The following is a 14708-nucleotide window of genomic DNA, read 5'->3' on the forward strand; positions in this document are numbered from 1 at the left end:
CTCTCTTTGTTTTTGTCACTCTCTTTTTTCTTCATCTTTTTTTGTACTCTCGACCTCACAATTATTTTTCAACTCATTCTCTCTTTTTCTTGAGGTCTCATCCTCACCCTGATTTTTTTTCTCTTTCATTTTTCTCTCACTCTCCTTTTCGGCATCACTATTTCTTTTTTTCTCAATCTCGCCTTCACTCATTAGCTCAATCTCACTTTCACTCTTACATTTTAGCTCAATCTCTTTTTCACTTTTTCTTTTTTGATCACTCTCACTTTCATTCTTTCTTTTTTTATCACTCTCATTTTCACTATTTTTTTTTATCACTCTCACTCTCACTCTTTCTTTTTTGATCACTCTCATTTTCACTCTTTCTTTTTTGAGAAACCTCACTTTTGAGTTTCAATTGGTTCTCATGGACCTGTGTTGGAATTAAAGGAGCAAGTTGATTGTTTTTCCATTCTTTTCAAAACTGTACATATTCCTTAACCCATCATGTATCACCTTCCTATCAAACTGCCACGGTTTTCCCAATAAAATATGGCCAGCATGCATAGACACTACATCACAAATGATCATATCCTGGTATTTCCCAATTGAAAAAGAAACTAGCACTTGCTTATTTACCCTAACCTCCCCACAATCACTCAACCACTGCAACATGTATGGTCTAGGGTGTTTCAAGATTGGTAAATTCAATTTCTCAACTAAAGTAATGCTAGCCAAATTAATACAACTCATCAAATCAATGATCATACCACATACCTTGTTGTTAATGTGGCATCTAGTATGAAAAATATTCTCACTCTGCTGCTTTGTATCATCCATCTTAATTTGTGTATCGAGAGCACGCCTGCAACAAGAGATTCACCATACTCTCCATTCTTACACTTATGTTCAATACAAAGCTCACTCCTCCTCCTATTACTCGTGCCTTGTAGATTTCTAATTATCACTTCTTGATGATCCATCATATCCCTCACTTCACCCAACACCAAGTTCAACCGCTCAAACTGTTGTTGCATGGATTGCAACACAAAAGATGAGTTATCTACCATCCCCTTTGGTGAAGAGCCACTCCGGTGAAACATTGTAAAGTGCTACACAAAAGAATGTTAGTGGAAAAACCTCACACACTCCATTATGTGTTTACACTCGAATAATGGCACTCCACTCGTGTTTCACTCTTAATTGGCTTTTTTCCGATAATAGTTTCACACTCTCTTGCCTTTTACCTCAATAGTTTTTCCGCTCAAGTTCTTTAAGAACTAGTTGAACTAAATCAAGACAATACAACCTTGTATTATTCCAACCAGTAATATAGATCTAAGAAACAAAAAACAAGAAAGGAATAAAATAACACGAGACTCAAGGAATTTATATGAGGGAAATAGTAATTATAAAACAAGATACCAATTACAAATATGTATTCAGCACCTCTGATGATAAAACTCAATCAACAAATGTTTTTCTTTCTCTTTGTTGTAACTATGTAGCAACCTTTGAATATGCTACCTTTTCTTTTCTTCTTCTTTTTTTTTTTTTTGAATTTTTTTTTTTTCTTTTCCTTTCCTTTGCTTTCTTTTCTTTTCTTTTCTTTTTTCTTCTCTAATTCAATCACAAATAGCAATACTCAATTGTAAAAATCAAGCAATTGAATTCAAGCACACAATAATTGACAATGAAATAGAAGAGAATCAATGGAACGACACTCCAAGGAATTGACAAACTTAGAGATGCAATAAACCCTAGAATTTTGAAACCCTAGGTGATGCAAATTTCAGCCAAACTCAAAATCTTAAGAATTTTGGCAGCCTACTTTTTGTTTCTGCATTTTTTATTTTTTATTTTTGCAACCCTAGAACAATGTAGCCCTAGAATTAAATTTAAGGATGAGAGAAATTAAAAGATAGAATCAGACCTGATTGGAAACATTGCTCTAAATACCAAATGATATGAACCCGCAGGACTGAAATCCCTTAAACCCACAATCAAATTGAAAACCCACTCAAGAAAGTCAAAATCAAGTCAATCGATGGAGAATCTAGACCCGATGAGAACTCGTTTCAAGAACCTAGATTATATTAAAATCTAGACCCGTTGAAGAACCCGTCTCAAGAACCCAAATTACAAAGGAGGAACGCCACAAAGGTTGTGATTTACATTTGATAAGTTCAAAAATTCAATTAAGAATAAGAGGAGTAAAACTGAACTCACAATGAATAAATTCATCAATTTCATAAATTTCTTAAAATGAGGCAACATAGAATATTTAAACCAAAACCTAATTAAAACCCTAGTCAAAATAAAGCCCCAACTTTCAAAAATACTCCTGAGTGAATAGTGTCGCGGCTACAGTACGACGCTACAGTAACTCTTGGCTACAGTACTTTTGAAACCCTAGTCACCACAGTACTTCTTAAAACCCTAGTTCAACAAAGTAATAAATTTTCCAACATGTCCTTGAATAAACCCCCCCTTAAGTCCTTCTCATAATTAAACCCAATAATTCTAAACTAATAAAACAAGTCATTTAAATGAATTAAACAAGTTGAAACCCTTCAAGAGCCCAAAGCTTTTAAGTCTTGTTGTTGCCCTCTTCCATAGCTTATCAAATGAATCAAAACTGGATCTTCATCCTTCAAACTCATCTTGAATATTGGGCTCTTACTAAACTCGCTTCAAGTGGATTGCATCAATCCTTGCATTCTTCACCTTGCACTCAGAGAACTACACCATTGTTGGCCGCCCTCTTCTATTACCTGAGAACTCACTTGGAAATCAAGTAACATTGAAATCTCCCCCAATGCACCATGGAAGTTCCCACCAGCTATGAGCTCCTGCTAATTCGTCCCATAAAGATGCTCTGTTGTTGTCTAAGTTTGGTCCATATACACCTGCAAATGCCCCACAAAAAGTTATTCGACACACTCTTAAAAGAGCATGCAACCAAGTACATCCATATGAAATCCTCCATTTTTTCCACCACCTGTCTATCCCACATAACCACAACCCTCCTGACGCCCCAATTAAGGCCAAATAAACCCAATCCACATGAACACAACTCCATAAGCTTCTCACAGTTTTCCTATTGATCAACTTCAACTTAGTCTCTTGTAGACATACAATGTTCGCCTTCCACTCACGAAGCAAATTTCTAATCTGCATGCATTATTGACCTCGTTGAGCCCACAGACGTTCCATGACACGATTTTTTGTCTCATTGGAAAAAGGTCAGCCCCTTCCCTTTTGACCTGCCCCTGCCCTCAGTATTCACTGACCACATCAACCTATTGAGTTCACGCTGTTTTTTGGTGCCAACTTTTCTTTGTTGTTTATGCCCCGCTTCAATGGCTATAAGCAAGGCCATAAACTGTTCCTCGTAACCTTTGCACTCCAGACATGCATTTTTTAATAGCTTTCACCGTATCAATAACCCAATCCAAGACCTCAGGAAGGCCAAGAAACATAAAGTTCAAAGGCAAAGGATCTACCTTCATGTTGTCCTTCTGAGTACCTCGAGTATCTTCCACCAAAATAATTCCACCCATATGCGCACTCATGACTTGGACTATACTCTAAGAAACCTCATCATCAAAGAACACCATTTCCACCCCATCAGAGCGCACGAAAGCCGCAGAAACCTCCCATTCCTTCAAGTCAAAGCCAGATTCTGCAACAACCTGGATAGAGAGGTTCGCCCGCGACGCCCCCTCCTCCTCGCACCTCGTTGGCGTTGTCTGGCCTCCACACGACAGAGAACAACCACCAATAGTTGGATAGCCCTTCGCATCTTCAAGAGCCTGAACAGAAAGGCTCACCGGCGTCGCCCCCTCCACCTCGCATCTTATCGGCACAATCTGGCCCCCACACACCAAAGAACAACCTCTAACAAGAGTCGAAGTGCCCTTTGCAAGATCAAACGACACAATCCAAGCTTTCCGCTCGTGTGAGCTGTCATCAGAGGGTGCCACTGTCGACGTCGGCAAGTTCTGTCTACTCGCCGACAGCTCCACCTGCGCTGGCGAGTGGCACGATATGGTCCTTGACAGCAACCCATCCCTGGAAGAAGCCCTCAGGCTTTGCAAAGGGCAGCCCTTCAGCTGAGTTCTGGGCTGAGGACCAGCTTGGGCCAAAACAGAATGCTCGGCTTGCCCACTTGGAAGCCTCCAGATGGGCCTGTGGGCTAAGTCCCACCCAAGTTGAGGGACCCCAAAGCTGGTCCCGTGGGCTAAGGCCCTGAAGTCTTAATCCACTGGGGGCCCTTCCCCCTATTCTGTTTGAAGGGCTTTCGCACCAAGCCCAGCCCCTTACCTTTACACTCCCCCAACCTTGCACCTTCATCTTCCTTTTTATGCTCGACAGAGACTTTTATTTCTGCAATTTCCTTCTGTAGGTGCCGTAAACAGCACATCACCTCTTCCCACATCCCGTGCACGTCCCACTCCACCCTCCTGCCATTTCCCACGTTACATACAAAGTGAGGGGCTCAATGCGAGTAGCTGTCAGAGAAGCTGAAACAACCACCACCCTCACTCTGCTCACGGTGGGCCCCCCTGTTATGAAAGCCTCATTGTAAGACTGCAACATGGTTTATCCACCAACTTCTGCTGCAGTGAAGGGCCAACCTAAAGAGCCCCACCGCTTCTACCTTCCTGCATACATTCTCCCAAGGCCTCTCTTAACCTCTTCCATCCTCTTCCCCCCTCCCTTTCAGGTATGAAAATGAAATTTCTTCTTCCACCCTCACCGTCTTTTGCAACCATTACATAACGACCCCGGAAATTTGAACACCTCTGGGCTATAAAGGTGCGATACACTTCTCTAACGGTGCTATAGAACTCCTTCTTCTCCCCTCTCAAACAGACCTCCAATGCTTTCTAAAGCCACCCCACTGTATTTTTTTCTACCTTGACCTCATGATCCTTCTTCCATCCTCTCTCAATGATATGTAACAAACCTCCCTCCTTCTCTAATAAAAATAATTTCGTATCTCACCAATTCCCTTATGAACCTCATCAAAACCAACTCAGCACTACACCCGTACCATATGCAAAATTTTTAACATGATACTTTAGCACTTAGCTTGCAATTTAAAGAGAATGAAATGTCTGCACAGCATATCGTCTTTTACGGATGCCAGTGACATACTTAACAGCTTACATTTAGAGTCCTATTCATTTTTGTAAGCACCAAAAATTTAAATGACTCCAAATTATCAAGAGGAAACCTGTATTTGAACGTTATTTACATCTGGAACTAATTTTGCTTCAGCCAGGAAACTAAAAATTTAAAACTCAGTTGGGCCCCATTTTCTGGCATGTATATTACCCAGTGATTCAGCTGTAAACTTCAGCCTATTCAACATTGTCTAGTTGACAAACCAAAACAATATGCAGTGCAACCATTCAAGATAACTCTTATTTTTCTTTTTTTGACAGGTGAGAAATCTTCATTAGAAAGCGAAAGATAACTCTTGTTTCACAACCAATTGATCATTTCCATGCCTTTGATCATAAATAAGGTATAGAAGTTACAAAAAACATCTCGAGAAGAATCCTGATCCATCACTCTCTTTCTAAGACCTCCCCTAGAAGTGCTTCAACAAAATGGGAATTCTCTTTGCAAAGTTTATTAACTAAAGATTGGCATGTGCCTTTTTGAAGAGTATAACCTATCCTAAACATAAAATCTAAAACAAGTAAAGTATCATCAGGCCTATCTATTTGTGAAAGACATTGGATCAGTCTCTCAAAAGTACTTCTCTTTGGTTTGAGATTACGCTTCAGCATTTCTAACAACCATTCCATCCCCTCCCCAATGAATCCTTGATCACATAAGCCAGTAATGATATGATCTCGAGTACAGACCATTGGTATCAGACCCCTACTTTCCATATCATTCCACAATTTTTTTGCTTCTTGGATGTCTCCCATCTGACAAAGCTTTTCAATAACTGGGGTAAACGACTGTGTTGATGGCTGTAAACCCTGCACCTGCAGGTCTTTTAACAGATTTATACTCTCGACTATCTTGCCTTCCCTGCAAAAGGCCTGAATCAGAGTGTTATAAGTGATCACATCACGAATAACACTCTTCTGAGGCATTTCTTCAAATAACCCACGAGCATCATCCGCTCTTCCATTTAAACACAAACCTGCAATCATCGTGTTGCAACTCACTGTGGTTTCTCTATAACCTCTATCACACATCTCCTTGTACAGCTTCCTAGCCTCTTCAAGATTACCAATCTTACAAAACCCATAAATCAGTGCATTGTATGTGTATTCGTTTGGAATAAACCCCTTCTGAATCATCTCAAACCACAACTTCCTAGCATCACCAAGCCATCTCAATTTGCAAAGACCACGTATCATTGTTGTGTACATGACCATATCTGGGGCATACCCCCTGTTCTTTAGATCATTGAAGATCCGAAAACCCTCTAGCCACTTTCTTCTCTTGCCGAGCCCATTGATGATTTCCTGATAGGTAAAAATAGTGGGAGCATGGTTCTTTGCGATCATGGTGTGAAGGAGTTCAGATACTTTGTCATACTGCCTCTCCTTACAAAACCCAGATATCAATCTGTTAAAAGTAGCATTCTCAGGGTCAAAACCATCTTCCAAAACCTGCCTAAGAAGTTCATTACCTTTTGAAACTTTACCATCATCACAAAAAGCTTGAATAAGATACCCAACAGTCTCAACATCAACTTTTGCCGCAACATTGGATTCCATCATCTCCCTGTACAATTTCCAAACGAGATCAGTTCTCCTAACCTTAAGAAAACCAGACAAAGCCGAATTCCAAGTCGCTATCGACGGGTTAATTCCATCCCCTCTTAATCTATCAAACACATCAAGCGCTTCCTCGACCAACCCAACCTCACAAAGACAACGAACGTAGCACTCCAAAGAAGCCTGCTCAGGTTTAAACCCTGTATAATCAAGAAAGTCTTTTGCAACACTACAGGCCTTGGCCTCCACGAGCGCATTAAAAAGGGTATTCAACGACAACGGGTCAGGTGAGAAACCATCACAAGAGCATAGCCAGTGAAAGAAGCGGAGCGACAGAAGCACATTGTTTTGGTGCTTTATCAGCTCGTTGAAGAACCGGGGATCAGAGAAATTGAAGGAAGGGAAATCGGAGACCAAGGTCTGCTCCCATCTGGGTCTCGTACGAGTAATCTTACAAACCTCTTTGGCAATCTCAGTAAATTCATTGTGCGCGTTTCGTGATGGCTCATGATCTGGGTTTGGCTTGATTTCTCCGCCGCGACAATCAGCTTCTCTGATTTCAAGAGCAAGGTTTCGGATCTGGGTATTAGGGTTTGGGCTAGTAAGAGGGTTTTGGCGAATAAAGAAGATGGGTGATGGAGCCCTCGCCATGAAGAATCACTGCCCGTGAATCTCAAGGTTTTTCAAGCTCACTTTAAACGTTCATGGACTTGAAGTTTAGAGGCAGAATTACAGAAATGGAGCCACAACTGCGCATCTGAAATCAACAAAATTAATAATCTTTTACAAAATAAATGTATTCTATTTGGTTAAAAATAAAGATTACAGAAAATATTTAAAAATAAAAAGTTAAAGCAAAACGCATTTTATATTTAATTTAAATTTTATATAATTATTCAAAGTCTTTTCTTCAGAATCTTACTATCTCCTTTATTTTTACAAATGAAATGAAATAAAAATAGAAATGAGCTAAAATAAAAAATAAAAATAAAATAGAATGTTAAAAAAAATTGTATCAAGAGTCTTATGGATGCCATAGATGCTGCCAAGTATTGCTTTTGTTACTCGAAGTATTAACACACAAATCTAACGGCTAATTTTTCTTTTTTTTTTTTTATTCGATTTCCTTCTGCACCATTTTTTAAAGTCCTCTAGTTGAAAATGTGCGACTGAGGATGAACGAGTTCTTCAATTGCGGACGTCTTGTTCCCAGAAATGAATGCCACGAATCAAACGCGAATGAGGAGGCAATTACTATTTTGTAATTGCATTGCTTATCTCTCCGAATGCTTTGATACCTACATAGCCAAAGAGTTTTTTGTCCCTATGCAAAGAACACTTTGTAGCATGGAAAAAGTAGAGCTATTCTATTATCAAATTATATTATGTAAGTACTTTATTAAATATGCTCTACACACTAACTTGAGAATAGAATAACTCGGAAAGAATAGAATTACACAACACATTCAAGCATATTAGCAGACTGTATAGTGATAAATGCATCTTTTCTCCTCACTCAAAGCTTGGAGTTGGACCCAATCTTTGAATCCCGTAAGAGTTGCGCTTAAGACCAGATAGGTGCCAAACATGTCTTCCCACATAGCCGAAGTACACAACACATTTAATAAAGTACTTACATAATATAATTTGATAATAGAATAGCTCTACTTTTTCCATGCTACAAAGTGTTCTTTGCATAGGGACAAAAAACTCATTGGCTATGTAGGGATCAAAGCATTCAGAGAGATAAGCAATGCAATTAGAGCAACTTGAGAATAGAATAACTCGGAAAGAATAGAATTACACAACACATTCAAGCATATCAGCAGACTGTATAGTGATAAATGCATCTTTTCTCCTCACTCAAAGCTTGGAGTTGGACCCAATCTCTGAATCCCGTAAGAGTTGCACTTAAGGCCGGATGGGTGCCAAACATGTCTTCCCACCGACCAATAGGAATATGCCACGTAGGCATTTCATAGAAGAGTAAAATGAAGTGAAATGTATTGAATCTTGTCTTATAGTTAGAAGAATTACTTCTCTCATTCTCTCTCCCTCTCCCTCTGGAATCTCAGTTTCTTAGCAAAACACAAAATCACATCTCTCTCCCTCTCCCTCTCCCTCTTGAATCTAAGTTCATTTCTCAGCCAAACACAAAATCACCTCTCTCCTTCTCTCTCCCTCTCCCTCTCCCTCCCGAATCTGGGGTGCCAAACACAAAATCACCTCTCTCGACGGAACCCATCTGTGTGACGGAGCCAGCCTTCTCAAGCCCCATTTGTGCTCCACTCCATCACGCCGAAAGCCCCAAAAAAATAATCTGCAGGTTGAAAGGTAAATAAAATTTGTGTTCCCACAACAATCCAGATAATTACAACAAGAAAAACATTACTTACAACCGGTTGGGGGAATCTCAACGTAACCGGTGCATAAAAAAATTTATTTTTTCTCTCTCTTCATTTCATTCCCTCTCTATCAATTTTTTCTTCCTCTCCTCCCTCTCATTCTTCCCTTCCTCTTTTTTCTTCGTTTCGCTCATTCTCCCCTCCCCTCCCCTCCCCTCGTTCATTTTTAGTTCTGGAGAGTGAACTTGCATTTTCAGTTTTCATAATGCTAAAAAAGAGTCCAAGTTTTGCATTTGACCGTGACGCAAGTTTCGTAAATGATAGTGAAATTTTCACAAATACTTTGTTTGGTTTGCAGGAAAAAGTAGGAAAGAAAAGAAGAGAAAACTAATAGACTCTAAATCTTAAATCATTTTCACATGTGAATTTCAGAAATTCATTTTCTCAAACTTACACAAACTGGTAAAATCCGTTTGGCACCCATGCGTAAAATCCAAATTCATTTGTTCAAACTTTTGCAAACTGGTTCAGTTCTAACTTCAAAATATGTTTAAGAAAACCAAAGAAATAGGTAGAGCCACCTAGAAGTCTAAGTTCACTTTAGCCCAAAATAACTCGAGCTTTGAGTCAATCTAGTTCAGATGAACTCTTCAGTACAGAAAGACAAAGGACGAAAGAGAAGAGGCAAGAAGCAAGAAGCTGAATAATGCTTTTTAGTGAGAAAGGAGAACTTCGTCTTTACCGTGCACTTTACTTTCCGTTGCAATGGACACTGGAAAAGGTCATCATGAAGAAGCAGAGATGGCGTTGGTTTTAGATGTCTTTACCATGCACTCACCTTTCCGTTACAATACTATTCTAGTTTTGGTTTTTTTTTTTTTTCTTTTTTTTAATATATAGGTTGTCAGCCGATTACCCGGCGGTTCAAAACCGCCGGTTGTACATAGCAAAACTGTTACAACAATCCAGATTACAACAATCCAACAGCCTATTTATAAGCTCTACAAACTGAATGAATCCCAAAATTTGCAAAAATTTAGATATGAAGAAACAGATGTACAAGCAACAGCTTCGAAAGGAAGAAATGAAAGCACAAATAAGATTTCTGTTTCAATTTACTCATACATATATCAGGGTCAGTTTTTCTACTGAAAACAAGAAAATCAAAAGTATGATGCCTGCAAAACTTGTATAATGGCTACAAAAAATCAGCTGCCCAGTAATTAATCTTCTTGTGAAAACAACAAATTCGAGAGGGAGAGGGAGAGAGAATGAGAGAGGTGATTTTGTGTTTGGTTGAGAACTCGAAATGAACTCAGATTCGGGAGAGAGAGGGAAAGAGGAGAGCAGTAATTCTTCTAACTATAAGACAAGATTCAGTGCATTTCACTTCATATCACTCTCCCATGGAATGCCTACGTGGCATATTTTATTGGTCGGTGGAAAGACGTTTGGCACCCATCCGGCCTGAAGCTTTTTCCATCCCGTAACTCTCATTTTGAAGTGCCATGCTAATTACTTCTGTACACCTTCTCAGAGATGTGTTACTGCAACTGCCTAGGAGATATAGCCACGACCACTGCCACCGCCACTCCACCCACTTCTATGGCGCTAAGAAGAAAGATAGTGTTTGCCGGTTTACACAAAGGAAATACAAAAGTTCATATGGTGATCTTTGACATCAACATAGAAAGAGCCGATGCAACTATAATGCCGTGCCCCCTATAAACATTTAGATTGCCAATCAGAACAACAATTAAATCTGACAATAGACTCCAGCTTTGAATAGTTTGATGTTACAGGAAGAGAACCAGAAGAATGCTGGCAACACCATACGAAAATTCAGAAGTGCCAGTAATTTAGACAATACGGTACTGTATAAAATAGCTAAATTGAGAAAACAACTCCAAGTAAGTTATGGAACTGATTCAAGTAATTGGAACACAGCCATACATGGATGTGTTGAGCTGAAGTGGCAAATCCACAAGGTGACCAACATAGGAAATCATTAAAAGTTCAGCATATTAACAAATTTAAACCAATAGAACATATATTGGTCATAACAAAATAACAATAGAACATATATTGATCATAACAGACTACAGGGCTCTAATTGTCTTTGAAAAATGAATGGTAAAAGAATCATTTCAACTAAAAAAAAAAGTACTAAGACAAGGATTTACGTCTAAATCTATAAAGGCTAAATAATAAAGAATGACTGACATGTAAATGAACACTTTGCAGGGGCATACAATAAGGGAGAGTGTTGAGATCAACTATAATAATCGGAACAATTGTGATCTTTAGAACCTACATTATCATGGCTTAAGAGGCCCATCATAATTATCATCATCTTCAACATCCTAATTCATATCCTGTTCCTTCTCCACTGCACCAGCCGCTCATGCAAATCAAAGCTTATTTACGCTTCCAACAGCATCCCCTCTTTTGTAATCAATGCTTCCAACATCTTCAATTTCATCCCACCCAAGGTCTTCTTCCTCGGGCAACAACCGCTGGCTTGAAACGACTGAAACTTCACTCTCTCTCCCACATTCCACACTATCTGTCTTCCCCTCTAACACCCCTTTCTCATCCGATCTCTCTTCCAGCTTAATGCCGCCGGGAGTCTCATCGTTTTTTTGTTTTGATCCAACTTCAACATTGTCATGGCCGCTTGATTCGACCTTTGAATCAGACGCATTATTCTCTTCACCTTCGTCATCAAAATCCCAAGTCAAATCCTCCTCTTCTTCCCCAGAAATCGCTCGTTTCACGAGTTTAGCTCTTGCATCCTCCGCTTGCTTCAGCTTATGCACCCTGTAAAAATACCTACCCCAAAAGCTCTCCTTATCAATTCTACTTGGAACAACCTTCCCATAAATCTCACCAATTACCCCATTCTCTCCAATTAGATTCTCAATCTCCTCCCCCTTCTCGTCCAACACAAAACCCAATTTCCACTCATTGTACCTCTCCAAATCCTCCGGTTCCTCCAAATACGTATTCATATCACCCTGAATTGCGCGCACCTGCGCATCGAACCTACTGTAGCGTTTCAAATCCGGACCCTGGCTATTATTAGTGCTCAATCGTTTAGTGATAATGCTACTATTATTGTTATCATTATTTTCAGATGAATCCGAATGTGGGTCAGGGGCTAGAAACGCGTCCCTACCTTGAGAGATGATCTCGGCCGTGGATTTCCAGACAGAGCTACCGATGCCATCTATGGCATGGCCGACCGACTCGAGCGACTCCTGAGTGACGGAGGCGCCGGCGACGAGCGAAGCCGGTAGCTCCTTGGCTGCGCGAGAGGCGACGTCTCGGATCAGCGCCGTCTCTTTCTTCAAACCGGAACCGAACTCCTCGAGGTCGTGCACGACCGTGTTAATTAACCCGCCGAAGCTCCAAGCGCCGCTGGGATTCGGGTTGGGGTCCGGAAGGGTAGCGTCGTCGTTTCGGGGTTGTGAATGATGCTCGGAGGTGTGTGGGTCGTCGGCGAATACGGACCTGAAGAAATCCATCGGGGGAAAATAAAAGGAGACTTGAGAAGGCGGGAGAGAGCAGCGTCTGTGACGGTGAGAGAATAAAGGAAAGGTTAGATATAACCGACCTCTAGGTGATGGGCTAATCAGATACATATTTATTAATTTTAACCAAAAATATGATGGGCTGAGCTCTACATATAGTCCATGAAGAAGACAGCTTGGAGCGACTTTGGTTATTTCTTTACGAGAATAACTTAGAGCCGGTAGGATTTATAAACGCATAAAAACAGCCCGCCAATCATGTGATGCCACGTATGAGGCACACACATTCACTTGTGTGATCGATATGCATACGATGAAGCGCCTCTATCTATCCCTCTAGTCTCCCCCCCATGCCCCCCTCTCTTCAGTCCTTTGTATCGTCTTCCCCCCGTGCCCCCTATCTTCTATGTGACCTAACCCCCAATAGCATGAAATCGAAGCCCCTCTCAGCCCACCCTCTTCTGTGTCGTCTCCCCCCCCCCCCCCGGTGCCCCTCTCTCTTCTGTGTGACCTAACCCAAAAAAAAAAAAAAAAAAATCGAAGCCCCTCTCAGCCTACCCCCTTTCTGTGACGGCCAATACCCATCCATCTCGCGACGGTGGTGGTGAAACGACTTGCCCCGTGGAGGCCCCGCGAGCTCGACAGAACCCATCTCGCGACGGTGGTGGTTAAACGACCCTATAATTTCGTGACAGAACAGTAGGTAATCTCTCTTATTTCTCTCATCTTCTTCTTTGGTTTTCGTTGAGTGGAGCAGTTTTGAGCATGATTTTGTTGAAAAAGAGAGGCTAACCGATCTGTTAGTGTTGTCGTCTGCTGAGCTTTTGGCTGAATATACCACAAAATCTGGAAATACGGTGCAGAATGAGTAGGTAATTCATTTATGGAACTCTTCATTTTTACTTAAAGTGATTAAGTTATATAAGCTGTAAGGATGTTAGTAGTTTTTTTTTTTTTTTATCAGTAAGAATGAATCCATTTTGTCTTTTTTTTTTTTTTTTTTTTTTATCAATAAGGATGTTAGTGATTGCTGCTTTTCCATGAATAAAATGGATGCTTTCCGTGTGAATTGTTTGCACAGTGATATTGATATGTAGTTTGCACAGTTATTCCCAATTATTGAATTGTTTTGGTCTAAGTAAGTAACACATACAGGTATTGGTAATTTGTTTGACCTATGGGTGCCATGGAATCTTTGTGTGAATTGTTTTGGGCTATGGGTACCAGTTGTTGGGGTTTAATCAAATAGGGTTGTCTCTTGTGTATGTAGATATACTATCAATTGTACTCACTTGATCAACTTTTGAAAACAACCTCCCTCAATGTACTATCAGAATATCTGCAGAGTATCTCAAGTATAAAAAAGATCATTCTAAATTTTGACCAAGCAGTCTCCAATTAAGCTATGTACATGTAGAAATCCGTAGATAATACTATTTGAAAAATCTGTTAGTGCTTACTTTTTCCACATTATGACAGAAAATAACATCTTATGGTTCTCATTTCAGTTCAAGTTCTTGGACTGCAAGAGGGGAAGACAGAGTGCCAATGGAGAGACCATTTTGCTATTGTGGAATTTGAGCAAAACTACGGATTTCTGGAAAAGCCAACAGTTTTGGTAGAAGATTTTACAATTGTCCAAACTATAAAAACAAAACACAATGTCGATTTTTTGAATGGATTGATCTTCAAAGTGACCAAAACAACTGCTGTAAGATGACGTTGGAGTTAGCTGAACAAAGGAACGAGAGGGTACTTCATGAACGTATAGGCATCGAACAATCCAAATTGCAAGCAATGGAAAAGAGGTACAAGAGAATGTTGAAAGTGTTGATCATATCATGGCTATTTTTTTTTATATTTTGTGCTTTTTTTTTATGTTGCCAAAGAATGACAATGTGTTGGTCAATGTTACAACTACTGTATTGAATATGTGATTAATGTATTGGTAACTTTTGGACATGTATTGACTGTTTACAATGTATTGGTAAGTTTTGGACATGTATTGACTATTTGGAATGTATTTAATGTATTGGTAAAAGCTTATGAATTTAGTTTATGAATGGCTGTTTGGAGTTATTGTGCAACTTTATAATGGA

The 14708-nt window shown here is 39.9% G+C and overlaps 2 protein-coding genes across 2 annotated transcripts; both read right to left on the minus strand.

Annotated features, from left to right (window-relative positions):
* Positions 1–5398: 5398 nt before the first annotated feature.
* On the minus strand, positions 5399–7511 carry LOC121241730 (pentatricopeptide repeat-containing protein At5g18950). The gene has a single exon (XM_041139623.1). The coding sequence runs from the start codon at positions 7380–7382 to the stop codon at positions 5559–5561; it is 1824 nt and encodes a 607-aa protein (XP_040995557.1). The 5' UTR covers positions 7383–7511; the 3' UTR covers positions 5399–5558.
* A 3625-nt stretch (positions 7512–11136) lies between these two features.
* LOC121242101 (protein DOS2-like) lies at positions 11137–12709 on the minus strand. Its single transcript, XM_041140016.1, has one exon. The coding sequence runs from the start codon at positions 12601–12603 to the stop codon at positions 11488–11490; it is 1116 nt and encodes a 371-aa protein (XP_040995950.1). The 5' UTR covers positions 12604–12709; the 3' UTR covers positions 11137–11487.
* Positions 12710–14708: the final 1999 nt, after the last annotated feature.

Source organism: Juglans microcarpa x Juglans regia, chromosome 1D, assembly GCF_004785595.1.
Source record: "Juglans microcarpa x Juglans regia isolate MS1-56 chromosome 1D, Jm3101_v1.0, whole genome shotgun sequence".
NCBI classification, from domain to species: domain Eukaryota; kingdom Viridiplantae; phylum Streptophyta; class Magnoliopsida; order Fagales; family Juglandaceae; genus Juglans; species Juglans microcarpa x Juglans regia.